This window comes from Geotrypetes seraphini, chromosome 13, assembly GCF_902459505.1.
Source record: "Geotrypetes seraphini chromosome 13, aGeoSer1.1, whole genome shotgun sequence".
In the NCBI taxonomy this organism is placed as follows: Eukaryota; Metazoa; Chordata; class Amphibia; order Gymnophiona; family Dermophiidae; genus Geotrypetes; species Geotrypetes seraphini.
Genome location: NC_047096.1, coordinates 82,111,745 through 82,130,720, shown reverse-complemented (window position 1 = coordinate 82,130,720; position 18,976 = coordinate 82,111,745). Strand labels below are relative to the sequence as shown.

The 18,976-nt window shown below is 47.3% G+C and overlaps 1 protein-coding gene across 3 annotated transcripts in view; it reads right to left on the bottom strand.

Moving 5' to 3' along the window:
• Positions 1-6,222: 6,222 nt before the first annotated feature.
• Positions 6,223-18,976, bottom strand: part of LOC117347622 (inactive phospholipase C-like protein 2) — a 100,420-nt gene continuing 87,666 nt past the window's right edge. For all 3 annotated transcript variants that reach the window (XM_033918772.1, XM_033918774.1, XM_033918773.1), the window contains 2 exons: positions 13,767-13,876; positions 6,223-7,187 (listed from right to left, as the gene is read on the bottom strand). In XM_033918772.1, the coding sequence (XP_033774663.1) occupies positions 7,002-7,187; positions 13,767-13,876 (296 nt within the window). In that variant the 3' untranslated portion in view covers positions 6,223-7,001. The remainder of the gene's footprint in view (positions 7,188-13,766; positions 13,877-18,976) is intronic.

The following is an 18,976-nucleotide window of genomic DNA, read 5'->3' as shown; positions in this document are numbered from 1 at the left end:
CCCACGTGCTGCTGCTCCACTGCTGCCTCTGATTTTCCTCCTCAGGCTCCTCTAGCCTGGCTGGATACTAATTTGCAGAGTGGGTAATGGTGGGTAAAGGTGGGGTGCTCAATAGTGCCTATATGCCTGTAGTGCAGATAGTACCACGTTTCCCCGAAAATAAGACGCTGTCATATTAATTTTGGGTCTAAAAAATGCACTAGGGCTTATTTGGGGGGGGGGTCATATTTTTTTGTGTACAACGATCATCTCTCACCCATCCCCTTGTGCAGCATCTTTCTATCCCTCCCCATCCCCTCCCCCCATGCAGCAGAACTCCAAAAGCAATTTAATTATGTTGCGTTAGATCTATCTGTTCTTGTATGCCACATTTTCCCTATAAAATAGAGCTTTAAATAGTTAACAAATAAACAAATTACAGATCATCCTTAAACAAACTGAAATTCAGATGTCATAACATTTCTGAAATAAAAAAGAGCCTTGAGATCCTTGTGGAACAGATAAAAAACCATTTCACCCATGCAGCAGAACCCTGATGACCCCGCCAACCCATCCCCCTGCGCAGTATCTTTCCATTTCTCCCTCCCATCCCCTCCCCATTGACTGATCTCATCAGTGACATGGCGGCAGAGGGAAGGCCCAAACAGAGAAGGTAGCGAAGCAGCCTGTTCAGTGCTGCTGCTGCCGCTGTTTGGAACAGAGGTATGTCGGCCTTGCGGTGGGAGAGTCAGCGGAGTTCCGCTGTGCGGGGAAGGAGGGATGGAATGTTGTTACGCAAGGGGATCTCTCGCAGCCTGGCTGTCCTTGTGCATTTTCTGTTTCCGCATTTGCAATGTATTTCTGGGTTTTTTCCTAGTACCGCATTACTTACTGTATTAGTTTTCTTTGAGATTTCCATTTCAGTTTTTGTAGGGAGTGGGCATCTCTCCGGCCAGTCTTCAGTAGATGGTAGGGGGGTTCAGGGGGTATTGGGGAGCCTGACATTGGTATGGGGGGCCCAATAGGCCACCAGGCTTTGCCTTTGTCTCAGCAGGAGTGATGGGGGTTTAGCCTGGGGAAAATTGGGGGGATTTTTCGGTGGTGGTCTGAGCTGCTTTAGCCGTATTTTCCTGTCGGCTACAACAGCTCAGACCTTCTCAGAAAATTTTGACCATAAAAAGTGGGCAAAAATTTTAGAGCATTACACGGCGTGCTCATTATAATACTAATGAGCTCTTTGTAATGCATTAGCATAGGGTTCTCGGTGGTTGTTACAAGGATGATTAGCAGCCAAGGTGAACCCTTTTGTGCATTGGGAGGTGAGCCTTCTGTGCCAGTAAGACTGCTTTAATAAGTCTTACTGCCATGGAAAGCAGAGCATCAAGGCCTCAGTCTCTAGAGCTGAGATTGTGATGTCACAATTGCATTGGTTTGATTGTCCTGTACTTGGCTCATTTTTATTACATACTAGTTTTTTAGCCCGTTACATTAACGGGTGCTAGAAGCCCTTCTCCCTTACTTTTACCGCCTCCCTGTCCAACAGTACCCCCCATTCCCTGCTCCCCCTATCTAGCAGTAGCCCTTCTCCTTTACTTTTATCTCTCCCTGTCCAGCAGCACCCCCCATTCCCTGTTCCCCCTGTCCAGCAGTAGCCCTTCTCCCTAACTTGTACCTTCCCCACTGTCCATTAGGAACCCTTCTCCCTTACTTGCAAACTATGCAGCCTTGAGGCTTTTGGTAAGCTGGGCCACCTTACATTTTAGAAGTCCCCCACCCCATTCCCTGTGCAGCAGGGCAGTAGCATTTATTTTCTTTTCTGGCCGGCTCCCTTGCCAAATTTCAAAGCCGCGGGCAGCGACGGCTCCTCGACCAATCCGCGTTTACAACGGCCCCACATTCGCGGTCTGGCTTGCTCCCTTACTAAAGCTTTTCATGATGGCGGCTCCTCTTGCATCCGGTCCTGTGTACAAAGCTTCTCCGAAGGCAGGCTCCCATGAAAATGTTATTTTTCAGTTAAAAGCCGCAGCGGCAGCTTCTCTCAAGAGCCGCACCAGCTTCAGAAGCCTTGTCTCTGATGTCAGAGAGCTAGACCGTGAATGTGGGGTAAGAGTGCGCATGAGCGGCTAGGGTTTTATTATAGTAGATAGCAGTGATTTCGATTTCTAGAGACTTTTTTCTTTGAGGGGAGAAGTTATTGACATTACTTTACCATGAATTTGTGCTGTTTTAGCACAAGTCCCATTTTATATAGTGAATCTTAGTTATTCATAACTGGGGTTAATAGTAAAATACAGTATTGTATCTTGACAGTAGCCTACAGTGATAATTTCCCTCCCATGCCACTTTCCTTTAAAAATTAATTTGAAGACTCCAAGGTACAAAATGAATTTGAACCTTCAAATTACCAGCCTTGCTTGCATAGTGCCCCCCCCCCCCCTAAAAGGTCTGGAGCTGAAAAATCATGGCTGGCTTACAAATTGTCTGATGAGTTGGTGCTCACATGATATATTACTGATGTACAGGTATTTCTTGTGCAAATTAAAACACACTGCAGGCAATGGACACTGACCTGCAGCTCCATTGCTGCAAGATGCCGTTTCAGTTGTCACACTGGTCCTCAAATCTCCAGGGGCTGTGATACAGTTTATTGCCTGATTTAAGAATTATCCAGAGAGGATGTTGTACAAATGTCTTCCAGACCACCCAGGGGTTTTGGGCTGCATATGAAGAAAGGGCCTCTGTGGTCTCAGGAAACACTTGCATGTGATCAGCTTCAGATAAATTGGGCAAGTAAACATCATGATAGTCTACATGGAGTCACAGATTAGAGAAGGGGTGCACTGTTGACTCTCCTGACACACAGCAACATTGCAGAAGGCATGAGATTAGGGTTCAAACTGCTGTCTCACATTTCTTCTTGCAATATCATTCCTGAAAATACACTCCCTAAAGAGCACTTTTATTAAGAGTTTTCTAAAACAGCTGAAAATAAAACCCAAAAATGTTTTTCTTTTCAACTTTTTTTTATTAATATAACTATTAAAATATATCCCTTATCAATCATGTTTTTCTGGAAGTGATGAGGAGCTATTTTATCTAAAAACAAAAACCACAAAAAAGGAGAAAATCTTTGGAAAAATACATGGCATCTCATTGAAAGACATGATGTGAGTCTCCATGATTAGTTTTCAAAGGATTTTTTCCAGGTTTCTTGGAAGTCACAATACATGCAATTGATTCCTAAAGGATCCCTGCAAATTCTAGGAGATATGAGGGATGGTTGAGGTCTGCTAACTTCAGCTGGAAAAACCAGCCTAGACTTCCTAATCCTTTCTCACTATGCAGTAACTTGTATTAATCAAAGACATTTTAAGCAGTAAACTGAGCAGATGCTGCAAGTTGACCCCTCCCTCCACCTCATTTACCTATACTGGAGCATCTTCTAAAGTTTTGGCCATGACCAACTCCTGCAAGTCTTAACAAAAGAACAGTACACCATGCAGCACTAACTACTACTTTTAATAGATAATTTTAAGGAGCAAGTTGGAAACCCCTCCCTGCTTTCTCTCTTTACTGAGGTCTGGACCAATGACCACATTTGATGTTAAACCATTCCTTGTCTCCTCTCATTCAGACATAATCACAACTAGTATGCAAAATGGCTCAAGACTTCCTCAGAAAATTCTAATGGCCTGAATTCTGCTCCTTTATGCCACAGCTCTACTACCAACAATTTCACTCTTTTTACTACTGAAGTGCTTCACCAGCTCATGCAGTACTGGTTTATAAATGGCAAAGGACCATAGGAGCCCCTCCTTGCAGTTCTCACCTGGCATGCTCCAACACTGCACATGACACTACCTGTCCTCATATTCTGGGTCGCCAATGAAAACTCGTATGGAGGAGGGGGTGGAACATCCAGAGGGACTATGTGCTGGCTCCATAGTACTGTGAGCTTTTTCTAAGTTATTATGGCTGTTGCTGCTGTTCTTGAGCCAGCAGCAGCAGCAGGAGGCTTGGAGATGAGTGGGGAGGGAGAGATCAAGCATCAGGGATGAGAGCCAGCCCCGTGCCAATTATTTCTAGAGGTGGAAGGGGGACTGGTTTCCACCTATCATTGATTTCTGGGGGTACCACTTTTGATGGGGAGGCCTCCTCCCTCCTCTACCCTTCTCCTGCCCAATGCCTGAGCATTGATGCCAGCTCTGTGAGTGCTGTGGATGTATTGAGCAAATTCATCTTCTGTGACTAGGGAGCATTTACTTATGTTGAATTTCCTAAAAAAATCCAATACTGACTGCAAGGTTTCAGGGCTTATATCCTGTCTGAGAACTATCCCTGTAATAACAGAAGTGGGTTGGGTGGGGAATATAAAGAAGGCTCTTGGATCCAGTTCCCAGCACTGAATCTGACCAAGCCGAAAGTTCAAAGGAGAAACGATAGCTTAAAAAATACACTCACCTTTTGGAATAAACATGCAAATTTTACAGGAACTTAAGAACTGCGATCCTGGACCACAATTTATATAGCCGATTGAAATGTTACCCAAAAGAGACATGGCTAATGGCAAAGTTAGAACCAACACCCATACCACAGAGTGACCAGAAGGGCTTCCACTAATCTCCCTAATGCTAAAGAGGGTTTCCGACTCCCAGCTCTTTGTCCTATTACTTCAAAACTTTGTTCCCTTTCTAGAATGGAGGAGTGACCTTCAGTATCAAAGAAAACTCCTAATCTCCTCACTTTGGAGGCTCCTTCCTCACAAAACAGGTCTGCTAGTTCCTACAAAGAAAGAACAAAATCTATCCAATTAAGTAAACATTTCCACCTCACTCATTGTTTAGAAGGCCATGTTTGGGGTCTTGTGCATGACAAAGAGAAACTGAAGGATGTCCAGAGGAGACCATCACTGATAAGAAATTTATATAAGACATATGAGGAGAGATGGAATAAGCTAGCTATTTACAGTTAGGAGAAGACTGAGAAGTGACAACAGCAGTTAAATAGATTAAAAAGGTATTATAAGCTACCACAAGAGACCTGAAGGCATTTTGAGTCAGAAAATTCTGCAACTCAGCTGATGAGACATTGTTTTCTGTTTCCATTGGGGAAAGGAATAATGATAACACATCAAGTTACTGGAAATCAAGGCTAGACATTAAGAAAAACTTTCCATTGTAAATATAGATGCAGTAAAACATTGGAAAAAGTTATTTAGGGAGGACTTGGAATCCTTTCTCTAGAGATTTTAAGGGCAGATTAGATCCACACTCATGAGAGGCTCCTGATAAAATGAGTCATGGAATATGTGGCAAAGTTTAGTTGTGGATTAGGAATTGGTTATCGGATAGAAAACAGAGGGTAGGGTTAAATGGTCATTTTTCTCAATGGAGGAGAGTAAACAGTGGAGTGCCGCAAGGGTCTTTATTAGGACTGGTGCTATTTAACTTATTTAAAAATGATCTGGAAATTGGAATGAGTGAGGTGATTAAATTTGCAGATGACATTAAACTGTTCAAATGTGTTAAAACGTATGCGGATTGTGAAAAATTGCAGGCAAACCCTTAGGAAATTGGAAGACTGGGCATTTCAATGGCAGATGAAATTTAATGTGGACAAATGCAAAGTGATGCACATTGGGAAGAATAACCTGAATCACAGTTACCGGATGCTAGGGTCCAGCTTGGGGGTTAACGCCCAAGAGAAGGATCTGGGTGTCATCGTAGACAATATGCAGAAACCTTCCGCCCAATGTGTGGTGGAGTGTTGCATTCAATTCTGGTCTCCTTATCTCAAGAAAGATAAAATGGTGCTAGAAAAAGTTCAAAGAAGAGTGACCAAGATGATAAAGGGGATGGAACTCCTCTCATATGAGGAAAGACTAAAACTGAAGATCCACAAATGTTAGATTGAAGTCTACAAAATCCTTTGTGGAGTAGAACGGGTACAAGTGGATCGATTTTTCACTCCGTCAAACAATTACAAAAACTAGGGGACACTCAATGTGAAGTTACAGGGAAATACTTTTAAAACCAATAGGAGGAAATTTTTTTCACTTAGAGAATAGTTAAGCTCTGGAATGCGTTGACAGAGGTTGTGGTAAGAGTGGATAGTGTAGCTGGTTTTAAGAAAGGTTTGGACAAGTTCCTGGAGGAAAAGTCCATAATCTGTTATTGAGAGAGACATGGGGGAAGCCACTGCTTGCCCTGGATCGGTAGCATGGAATATTGCTACACCTTGGGTTTTGGCCAGGTACTAGTGACCTGGATTGGCCACTGTGAGAATGGGCTTCTAGGCTTGATGGACCATTGGTCTGACTCAGTAAGGCTATTCTTATGTCCTTATGTTTCTGAGATGTATTGGGATCCAGGAAGAAGAGGATAAACCGGTTGCCCCATGACATCCCCTCGGTACCTTAATTTTGTGATTCCAGGCCTTCCATAACCCACTCCGTTGCTCCACTATTAGCTGGTATTGTATCATTATCTCACTTTCCTAAAAAAAAAAATCCCATGAGCAAAGCTTCCAAATTTAAAAAAAAGATGGAATTTCAGGGGGAATTTCCAAACAAAATACCCATTGGCCAAAGCACTGTTTATAAATCTCTCTGCACTTATAATTTACTCCTTGCTCTCTGATACATCATTCAGTCTTTGGAGGGGTCCTGTGCTCTCCTAAAGTATCCAACTGTCATCTTGAAGTGGGGATGACAAGGGATTTAATAGCAGCGTCCTTGATCCAAACCTGTGAGTTGTGCAAACCTGATAAATATTGCTTGTGTCCTTTTCTTAGGACACACTGAAAAAAACGTTCAGATGTAAGACCATCTGATTGGGGATTGGAGGTTTTATAAAAACAGATTTCAGGAGGCAGCACATGCAAGGGAGGGGGTGGGTGGTTGCTCAGACAGTGGAGAGCTGTCTCTAGTGGCTTAAGTACTCAGTAGATGCTGTTCCATCGAGCTGGCAGTCTCTCACTCTCTCTTTGCTGGTTTTGCTCCCACCTCCCCCCCCCCTCCGCAGTCAGCAGAGTCCAGTTTCACTGCCTGCTTCAGTTTCAGGGATGGGCTCCAGCGTGGTTCTGACTCGGAAGAGATCTGGGGAGGCTGAGCTGTTCTTGCCGATGCCGCAGGAGTGGCCAGTATAGTGGATTTGCCGCAAGTTGTCCAGGGCCTCGTGCTTTGCCTGTTTCAGCAGGTCAGCCTGGCCCTATAAGAGATTTTGGAAGACAGAGGGAGAACCACAGATCAGACACACATCCAATTTATTGCATGGACCACATCTGAAATGCTAGAACTCTTATTTCCATAGTAAGGGGTTTAACTCAGTCCTTGGGATATACCCAGCCAGTCAAAACTTTTCAGAATCTACACAATCAAGATATACCACAGATCTGCATGCAGTTCTGGCATTGTGTACAAATCTCAGGCATAGTCATTGTGGCTGTCCTGTGTGTCTCCCAAGGAAACACTGATCTATACAGAGCTCTTGTCTAGACTTCACAGCAAGCAGAAAAAACAATGGCTATTTCTAGGTCACCAGGTATTGTATTAGCATTATTTTGATTTCTAAAGAAAGAAAGGAAAATTGTAAATAAGCCTCAAATTACAGAAATAAGTATTATCATCATTATTCTAAATCTAGAGATGGTCTTTCATTTTTCAAGATATGCAACATGGAGAATAATAGAGCATTTACAAGAAGGGAGAGAGGGTGGTAACTGGGAAGAAAAACTTAACTTTATAGAACAAAGATGGATCTACTGGCTTAATACGGTGATCCCTTCTGGGTTAAATTTGAAACTTGAATGGACTACATTGATATGAATGGTTTCAGCCGGGTGGGTCTCAGGTTACAATAACTCAGGTCTTTAATATCCTAGGGTAAGCTTTTAGGGAGAGCATAACATAGCATTTTGTAACTAAGTTTTTCCAGTTAATTTTCCCTTCCCTGTTCTAAATGTTGGTGCCACCCCTATGATGATATTGAAAATGTGAAACGGATGTCACTTCCACACCCCTTTCTATAGAGACACACTTGTCAAAAGTTTCTTCAATATTCACCAACCCTCAGAAGTGCCACCACGATACTCAAAACGTCGGCTTCGGCCCCGGCCTTGACCTCGGCCTCGACTCCCTCGACCTCGCCGCGACAGCCTTCCTCGTCGAAGCCTGCGTCCTCGACCCCGAAGTCGACGGTGGGTAAGTCCTCACTTCCATCTTCTGTTCCAGGGTCATCGAAGAAGCCATCCTCGGGCTCCTCGACGGGGGCGGGTGGGTCGTCCTCGGCCCCGCCCCGAACGTCCAAGGCGGGTGCCCCGCGGGAATACTCGAGACCGAGGTCGCCCTCGAGGGAGCACCCGCCGGCCCCGGACTTACCGTCCATGCTGGCCGTCCCTGTCTTTCAGGACTTGCTCCGAGCCCTGATTGCCTCGGAGCTGTCCGGCGCCCTCGCGCATCTGCAGCCGGCTTCCGCCTCGGCCTCGGCCTCAACCCCCGGGGTGGTCCCGGCCTCGAACCCGTCCTTGCCCTTGACCTCGGTAGTAGACCAGCCTGAGCGGAGTGTGCGGCCTCGGGACAAGGTGCGTAGGGTTTGGCGGATTTCTTCCACCTCTTCCTCGTCGAGGTCCTCCCGGGGCTCATCGGCCTCGCCGACCCGGACGGAGACCCTAGCGTCTCGGAGCTCCGCCTCGATAATCCGAGGCTTTTCCGTTCCTCTGAGGGTGGATTATCGAGGGACCGCTCGCCAAGGGGGAGGGAGCTTGCCTCAGTGCCTCGTACCCCGGGGACTTCCCAGAGGGGGTCCTCGGGGCATCGGAGGTCTCCGACCCCACCGAAGTCGTTTGGTGCGGCGTCCTGGGGCTCGGAGTCTGGCACTGGTCGACCCAGGTATTCCCGTGAGGCTTCCCCATCCTTTTTGGCGGCGCGGGCCTCCCGTTCTCCTTCCCCGCCTTCGAGGCCCTCATCCTTTTTGAAATTTGTTCTGGACATGGGGAAGGCATTGGATCTCGATCTTTTGTCGGGATCTCAATATACTAAGGAATTTTTGGAGGAGCAAGATCTGCCATCTCCTCCGCGAGAGTCTCCGCGTCTGCCTTTGAACAAGGTGCTTCACCAGACGTTTCTGAGGAACTTGGACTCCCCTCTGACCGTCACGGCGGTTCCTTCAAAAATGGAGTCGAAGTACCGTACGGTCCCCTGTAAGGGGTTCGAGAAGGCGCAGTTGTTCCACCAATCTTTGTTGGTCAAGTCGGCGTTGAAAAAATCGCAGCCTTCTCTGGTCTCTGCTGCGGTCCCGCCTGGGTGGGAGGGGCTGACCCTGGACAAGTTTGGTCGTCGCCTCTACCACAATTCAATGATGGCAAACAGGGTCCTTAATTATGCCTTCACCTTCTCGTCCTATTTGCAGCACATGGTGAGGGCGATGCCCCGTTATCACGGGGTCATGCCGGATTCCCATAAGAGGGACTTTGGCAAGTTTATGGACTCCTTTGTCTCAACTGCGTCTGTACCTTTTCCACGCTATTTACGACGCCTTTGAGTTGTCCTCCCGGGTCTCTGCATTTGCGGTGGCCATGCGCCGTCTCGCGTGGCTCCGCACGGTTGATATGGACACGAATCCTCTGTACCTTTTCCACGCTATTTACGACGCCTTTGAGTTGTCCTCCCGGGTCTCTGCATTTGCGGTGGCCATGCGCCGTCTTGCGTGGCTCCGCACGGTTGATATGGACACGAATCTGCAGGAGCGCCTGGCCAATTTGCCATGTGTCGGCTCTGAATTGTTCGATGAATCACTTGAGGCGGCGACCAAACGCCTGTCGGAACATGTGCGCTCCATCGCCTCCCTGGTCCGTCCCAAACCCCGGGTGGCGACTCCGAAGCCGTTCAGACCGCCACCGCGGCGCTACCCGCAGAAGACTACGCCGGCGTTTTCCAGGCCTCCACCTCGGCGTGCCACTCAGCAGAGCGTCCCACCAGAAGCCTCAGGCGCAAGGGGCGTCTAAACCCGCGCCGTCTTTTTGATATGCTGCGCGGATGGGGGCAGGCCCCCTCCGCACTGACGCCGAACCCGCTTCCCATCGGGGGCCGGTTACGGGCCTTTCATTCAACATGGGCTCAGATAACTTCTGACGCTTGGGTGCTCCGGGTCATCTCGGAGGGTTACTCTCTCAACTTCTTGACGACGCCACCGGAAAGCCCGCCAGACGCGGCTCCCTCCAGTCGACATCAGCTTCTCTCTTCTCCTCTCGGAAGCCAGGGCCTTGTTGAGACTTCGGGCAGTGGAGCCGGTGCCCCACGCACAACAGGGACGGGGGGTTTACTCCCGTTATTTTTTGGTCCCAAAGAAGACCGGGGACTTGCGCCCCATTTTGGACCTCCGGAAGCTCAACAAGTTCCTGGTCCGAGAGAAGTTCTGTATGTTGTCGCTTCCGGTCCTGTACCCTCTGTTGGAAGCAGGGGAATGGATGTGCTCCCTGGACCTGAAGGAGGCTTATTCCCATGTTCCGGTGTATCCCGCCTTCCGCAAGTTTCTTCGATTCTAGGTGGGGGACTTGCACCTTCAGTATCGGGTCCTCCCCTTTGGGCTGGCTTCGTCCCCTCGAGTCTTCACGAAGTGTATGGTAGTTGTCGCAGCGGCCCTGCGGTCTCAGGGTCTGCAGGTCTTTCCCTACCTGGAAGATTGGCTGATCAAGGCCTCTTCCAGGGAGGGGGCTATCTCAGCGACCCGACAGACTATCATCTTCCTTCAACGTCTGGGGTTCGAAGTGAACTTTCCCAAGTCTCAGTTGTGCCCGGCTCAATCCCTTCAGTTTATCGGGGCCGTGCTGGACACGGTTTGCCTACGGGCGTTCCTCCCGCCTCCGCGGTTGGAGGCCCTGCTTCGCCTGAGTGCCCAGATTTCGCTGCAGACTTCGGTGTCGGCACAGCGTCTTATGGTTCTGCTCGGCCATATGGCGTCGACGGTGCATGTCACACCGTTCGCCCGCTTGCACCTGAGGCTTCCTCAGTGGACCTTGGCCTCCCATTGGCGTCAGGATCGGGACCCGCTCTCCTTTCCTGTAACAGTGGCTCCTTCCTTGAGACGCTCGCTCCGTTGGTGGACCAACTCTTCCAATCTTTCCGGGGGTTTGCTCTTTCTCGTCCCTCCGCATCGCAAGGTTCTGACCACGGACTCTTCGGAGTACGCGTGGGGGGCTCATCTCGACGGTCTGCGGACTCAAGGTCTATGGTCAGTGGAGGACCATCTTTGTCACATCAATGTGTTAGAGCTTCGTGCCATTTTTCTGGTGGCTCGAGCGTTCTGCCATCTGCTGCACGATCAGGTAGTCCTCGTGCGGACGGACAAGCATGGGGGGACGGGCTCTTGGTCCCTGTGCCGGGAAGCCCTGCGACTTTGGGAATGGGCGGTCTCCCAAAACATCTTCCTTCGGGCGGTTTACATTCAGGGAGAGAAGAATTGTCTGGCCGACAAACTCAGTCGTCTTCTCCAGCCGCACGAATGGTCGCTAAACTCCCGAGTTCTGCACGAGGTCTTCGACCGCTGGGGGACTCCTCAGGTGGATCTGTTTGCCTCCCCGGAGACTCACAAACTGCCCCTCTACTGTTCTCGGATGTATTCCCCGGACTGTCTCGAGGCAGATGCCTTTCTTCTCGACTGGGGAGGGAGGTTCCTTTACGCGTTTCCTCCTTTCCCTCTGATCTTGAGGACGTTGGTTCATCTCAAATCGTCCAGAGCCACTATGATTCTCATTGCGCCTCGTTGGCCTCGTCAACACTGGTTCTCCCTGCTCCTTCAACTCAGTGTCAGGGAGCCTCTGCTTCTGCCTGTGTTTCCCTCTCTGCTGTCTCAGAGTCGGGGTTCGCTGTTGCATCCCAATCTTCAGTCCTTGCATCTGACGGCTTGGTTCCTTTTCCCTTGACTTCGGTTGCTGTTTCTCAGTCTGTTAGGAAGGTTTTGGAAGCCTCGTGCAAGGTCTCGACTCGGCTTTGTTATTACCAGAAGTGGACCAGATTTTCATCCTGGTGTTCCTCGCACCATCTGGATCCGAGTTCGGTTCCGGTGTCTTCGGTTCTGGAATATTTGTTGCATTTGTCCAAATCTGGGCTGAAGACGACTTCCATTCGGGTGCATCTTAGTGCTATTGCTGCTTTCCATCGGCATCTTGAGGGTCGGTCTCTCTCTCTTCATCCTCTGGTGACTCGTTTCATGCGGGGGCTTGTCAATGTTCATCCTCCTCTGAAACCTCCTCCTGTAGTTTGGGATCTCAATGTGGTTTTGGCTCAGCTGATGAAGCCTCCTTTTGAGCCTATTGACAAATCTCATCTTAAGTTTCTCACTTGGAAGGTGATCTTTTTACTTGCGCTCACGTTCGCTCGTCGGATTAGTGAGCTGCAGGCTTTGGTTGCGGATCCACCTTTTACTGTGTTCCATCATGACAAGGTGGTTCTTCGCACCCATCCTAAATTTTTGCCAAAGGTTGTGTCTGATTTCCACCTCAATCAGTCCATTGTTCTTCCGGTGTTCTTTCCGAAGCCCCACTCGCATCCTGGCGAGGTGGCGCTTCACACGCTTGACTGTAAGAGGGCGTTGGCTTTTTATCTTCAACGCACTCAGTCTCATCGGAAGGTTCCTCAATTATTTTTGTCCTTCGACCCTAATCGGTTGGGACGTCCGGTTTCCAAGCGCACCTTGTCCAACTGGTTGGCTGCTTGTATTTCTTTTTGCTACGCTCAGGCTGGTCTCGCGCTGCATGGTCGGGTCACGGGACATAAAGTCCGAGCGATGGCAGCTTCTGTCGCTTTCCTCCGGTCTACTCCGGTGGAGGACATCTGCAAGGCTGCCACTTGGTCTTCGGTTCATACTTTCACCTCCCACTACTGTCTGGATACGTTGTCCAGAAGCGACGGCCGGTTTGGCCAGTCGGTTTTGCGTAATCTGTTTTCCTAAATTGCCATCCTCCCACCTACCCTTTTTTGGTTGGCTTGGAGGTCACCCACATGTGAGAATATGCTGCCTGCTTGTCCTGGGATAAAGCACAGTTACTTACCGTAACAGGTGTTATCCAGGGACAGCAGGCAGATATTCTCACAACCCGCCCTCCTCCCCGGGGATGGCTTCTTTGCTGGCTATGGAACTGAGGACCACGAGGTGGGGATGCGCCCTCTAGTGGGCAAGATGGCATGCACATGCGTGGTGCAGCATAGCAAACTTGAAACTTCAATCAAGTTTGCTTGAAAAGCTGTCCGCGCTGGGGCTCCGTAGATGACGTCACCCACATGTGAGAATATCTGCCTGCTGTTCCTGGATAACACCTGTTACGGTAAGTAACTGTGCTTTACCTACATTGGCAAATTAGGAAAGTCTCTATTTTCTAAATTACTGAGCTGTGGAATGATTTTCCTATTCATCTGCGCGATCAGGGCTCTTTCCAACCACTTCGAAAACATCTGAAAACTTGGCTATTTTCAAAGTTGTAAATTCCGCTCCTCTCCATATTATTCCAAATCCATTTTGTATCTGTTCTCGTTTCTAATTTTCTTGTAAACCGTGCTGAGCTCTACTGTTAAAGAGAAGATGCGGTATATAAACCTAAGGTTTAGTTTAGTTTAGTTTAGTTACAGAAAGGACAATTTCATACATAGACCAAACCTATGTAATTCTTAAAATATATGGTGTTTGCATTTATCTATGGGTTGAGCTTTGGTGGGAATAGCTCTGCTCTCTCACAAAAGCTGGGTTAACAAAGGCACTTAGACCATGTTAACAGAAGGAAGCGCTAGGATTTACCTTCAGTACTGTGATGTTCCAGGCAAAGCTCTCCACCGCCTTCTGCAGTTTCCTGCCCTTCAAACCCTCCTTTGCACCAATCCGATGTAAATCTTCATGGAAGTCCATCCCTGCAAAAATTAAAGGTGGACCCTAGTAAAACTCCAGTCTTAAAACAAAAACCCTCAACCTGGACTTTGATGCAGCATCACAAGGGCTTCACTAGTCAGTGAGGTGTTAATGTCATCTGCCACTCTATGGGCTAGATTCACTAGTCAGCAATCATCGCTAAATCTGTTTTCACAGGTTTAGCAACGATCGCTGCTAACAGTCACGATTGACTAAACGGCCCACCATGTGTTTTTCCCCTCGATCGCCCATTTAACGATCCGACCATGCAAGTTAGTGAAAGCCCAAGCAAAATAGCCAAGCGACTGATTCACTTACATTGCTTGGTTATTTAGCATCGGTTTTACTGATCCTAAAACCCGATTGCTGCCCCATAAAAGAAAAAAAAAAAATCCCCAATTGATGGCCATAAAAAAAGAAAAAATCTCCCACTGCTGCCAATGGCCCTCCCCAATGACCCCGGACAATCATGCACCCCCCCAAACAAATGCGGTGACCCACCCTAAAACAAAACGGCAGGAGAGATACCTACTCCCTCCTGCCCGGGACGACCTTCCCCCTCCCCCCTGAATAAAAGGACAGGAAGGATGCTCACTCACTCCTGCCACGAAGGTGCCCGCTCCCTCCTACCACCGGAGGCCCCCCTCCCCCTCCAGGCCCCCGTGCCACGTACCTTAAAGTTGGGAGCAGCGTTAGGCCTCTCTCCGGTGTATCATGTGATGCACAGGGAGGGGCATAAGGCCTGATTGGCTCAGATGCCTCGGACTCCTCCCTTGAAGGGGGCCTGAGGCATCTGAGCCAATCGGGGACTTCCTTAGGAAGGAGCCTAAGGAAGTCCCTGATTGGCCAATCAGGCCTCAATCAGGACTTCCTTAGGATCCTCCTAAGGAAGTCCCTAATTGGCTCAGACACCTCAGGCCCCTCCGAAGGGAGGAACCCAAGGCATCTGATGCAATCAGGGCCTTAGGCCCCTCCCCGTGTATCACATGATGCACCGGGGAGGGGCTTAAGGCCCAGTGTCGTCGTGAAGAGAGGAGGAGCAGGAGATGTTTTCAGTACCTCCTACTCCCAACTTTAAGGCACGTGGCATGGGGGCCTGGAGGGGGAGGAGGGCCTCCAGTGGCTGGAGGGAGTGAGCATCCCTCCTGCCTTTTTCTTTAGGGGGGGGGGTGGAGGGTAAGGGGGAGGTCTTTCCTGGCAGGAAGGAATGGGCTTCCCTCCTGCCATATTTTTTGGGTTTGGGGGGGGGGGACGGGACACTGTTTTTTATTTTTATTTTTTTAATGGGACAAATGGTGCATGTTTAAGTCACGAAGAACATCTGTTCCATTAAAAAAAAAAAAAAAGACCGAAGCTCTGATAGCGGTGACAGGAGGCTGCTTCCCCTGTCACTATTGTTAGGGCTGTGCGCATGTGTCAGTCACTCACTGAGCGATTGAGTCTGTGGATTTGTGTGCAAATCATTTGCATGCAAACTTGACAGTGAATCAGTTGCTGTTGGAAGAATCGGCCAACATCGATTGAGTCGCTATCTTTAGTGAATCTAGCCCTGTGTGTCTAAACCTTTTTTAAAAAAAAATTTTGAAAAATGCCTTTTATTGAAGACAAAACAAGTGTAATACACTCCACAACAAAAGCAGCAGTCTTGTCAATGTCAAATAATAAACACCAAGGTGTCATGCGCACAACCTTTGGTTCTAGTTTTTAAAAAACAATGAAGAGGTAAACTTCTTCCCTTGAACATGACACACCACAACTTCTAAACCACATCTCACTGGACAAGTTCAGAAGACATTGGGGCTCATTGTCAAAGTACTTAGATTAACAAAATCCCATAGGTTTCTCTGGAACTTTGTAAGTCTAAGTGCTTTGAAAAAACACCCATTGGGTCTAAGCAATCTACTTTTACTCAGCCAGTTTCAATATAGTGTAATACTTCTTCCCAAATGTAGCCTCTGTCTCATTTAGTCATTACCTGGGTATATCACATCTCCATCTCTGCTCTGCCCACAGTCCTCCCCCAAATATACAACATGGAACGATGAAGGCAGTTAAAGGCCATAAGGCCTATCCAGTCTGCCCATTCATGCCATCTACAATACCTTCCTTTCTCCTTGAGATCCAATATACCTGTCTCAAGTTTCCATTGCTCTTTCCCTGAAGCAGTATTTTCTCAGATTACTTCTGAGTCTGTCCCATTTCACCTTCATCCTTTGCCCTCTCATTCCAGAGTTTCCTTTCAATTGAAAGCGGCTCATCTTTACATTTAAGCCATGTAGTTATTTACACATCTCTATCATATCTCCCCTTTCCTGCTTTTCCTACAAAGTATACATATGCTTTATGATAAATACTACTGACCATGTTAGCAGCCTTCCTCTGGACCGATTCCATCCTGTTTATATCTTTTTGAAGGTGAGGTCTCCAGAATTGTACACAATGAGGTCTCATCAGAGTCTTATACAGGGGCATCAATACCTCCTTTTTCCTACTGGCCACTCCTCTCCCAATGCACCCAAGTATCCTTCTAGCTTTCAGTCATCTTTTCTGCTTGGCCACCTTAAGATAATCATATACGCATGATCACACCCAAGTTACGCTCCCCTTTTGTGTACAAAACTGTACTACTATTCCCTCTGGTCCCTGCAGTTCAAATGCATGACCCTACATGTTTTAGGACTAAATATTAACTGCCAAATTTTGGACCATTCTTCAAGCTTTGTTAGGTCCTTCCTCATGTTATCCACACTATCAGGGATGTCTATCCTATTACATATTTTGTTATTGTCTGCAAAGAAGCAAATCTTAGCAGACAGTTCTTCAGCAATATTGCTTACAAAATGTTAAGAAGAATCAACTCCAGATTATTAGTGCTGTAGTTGGTAAAGGACATCACAGTATCTAGAGTATTAAAACCGTCTCTGGATTATTACTGCTCTAAAAGATTACACAATACCCAAGATATTTTTACTAACTCTGCATTATTAGTGCTAGAGCTTTAGGGACCATCACACAATACCTGGAAGCATTATAACTGATCTTAGACAGTGGGTCTCAGCCTTGTCCTAGGGGACCACCAGCCAGTCGGGTTTTCAGGATACCCCTAATGAATATGCATGAGAGAGATTTGCATACCTGTCATGTCTGTTATACACAAATCTCTCTCATACATATTCATTAGGGATATCTTGAAAACCCGACTGGCTGGTGCTCCCCCAGGACAGGGTTGGGAACCACTGATCTAAGAGATGGCACAATATCAAAACAAAACTTGGCAGATCAACACATATAACTTTGTTTATGATACGCAGGAGTGGTGCTTAATTGGCAGCTGTAGCACTGAGGGAGTGAAGCTGATGCCAGATGGACTTCTACAGTCTGTGTCCCGTATACGGCAAGACAGATCAGGATGGTCTAGAGTAGGATTTGATGGCAACTCAGTAGCGGGGAAGTAGGACCAGTGCAGGGCAGATTTTTGTTTAAGGTCTGAGCAAGTAGGGGATCTTTTATTCCACATTCATATCATCTGAGTGTAGGCATTGCATATCTCAGGGGGAGGGAAAAGCATCTTTTAGTGAAACTTAGCAGGTAAAATATAATAATATACTAGATTGTTGGTTCAGTGTTGATCAGACTCGGTGGACCATGCAGGTTTTTATCTGCCGTCATTTACTATTTCCTAATACTAACCAGTCGACAGCACAGTACCTAGAATATTAATACTGACCCTGTTGTCCCCCTCCCCCTTTTTGTACAAAATTGCGGAAGATATTTTTAGCACCAGCCGTCGCGCTGAATGCTCTGCGCTGCTCCTATGGTCATAGAGTTCGTATGAGTGTCAGAACAGTGCAGAGCATTCAGCATACCAGCCAGTGCTAAAAACTTATGCGCTTTTCTAAAAAGGGGGGGGGGAGAATTATTATTATTCTAAGAGATGGAACAGTAACAGGGGTATTAATTATAACTCTTTGTTACTGAGGGAGGAAAGGGGATTAAGATTAATACATATTACTGCTCTAGGAAGCATCACAGTTTATGCAGTTCAGACCACCAGAAAACATAAGCAACCAGTTTCCCACTGGGCCAAAAACTAGCCCCAATTAGGAGACTCAAACTCTGTGCTTAATCTCCATCGTCACCAGAGTGTGATGTTCCGGCAGTTCTCTTTTTCTTTTCTCTGCCTTTTCCTTTCCTATTATAGAACTTAGTAAGTAAAGTGCTCTGATGTTTCCTGTGAAGGGCAGTGGCAGTGTAACAAGCTGCACTATCCAGATATTGTCACAGAAAATTTCCTCTGACTTGGTACTATACACAAACAGGGTTATCAGATGTCCGGATTTACCTGGGCATGTCCAGGCGTCGTGCTCCGTCCCTGGCAGTGTTCAAACAGTATAGGGGCTATGCATCCTCTTTTTTTTCTTTTTTTTTTTTCCAGGAAAAATCCGGTAATCCTATATGCAGAAAGTGCCAGGGCAATCTGTGGGCAGAGCTGGAGAAAGTACTAACTTTCTCCAGTTTGTAGTTCAGTCTGAATATTGCCACTAACGCTTCTGGGTTGGCCAGTATTCAGGCACTGCACTATGTGATTTTATTTTAACTGCAATGGCCAGCAGTTACACTTTAAATCCTAAGAAATGTAGGCTGACTTGAGCCAGTCTCAAAGTTATGTTAATCAGTTTTTCGATTTCATCTTTACCTATTCAGTTCAAAGTATCAATACAGAACAAAAATCTTTTCCAGAGAAGGGAAAATGGTAAAACTAGAGGGCATAAATTGAGGTTGCGGGTAGAGAATGACAAGGGGAAAAAATCTGTCCCCGTCTCCGCCCCGCTGTCCCCTTTACCGCCCTGTCCCTGTCCCCGCAGCATCCATACAAGCCTCAGTACTGCAATATTTAGCTTATTCCTTCCTTATAAATCAAAGTTCTGGCTGCTGAACTAGAGAACGAGATGTTCAGCTGGCAGGGCTTTGTTTATAAATTTTTATCACTAATCACCTTTGTTTTACTTCAAGCACTAATTTCAACACAAGGCTGATGTGGTTAAGTGAACACTCAGACCCACAGCTGAGGTCCGGTGAAACAAGTTCACGGGGCAGCTGTT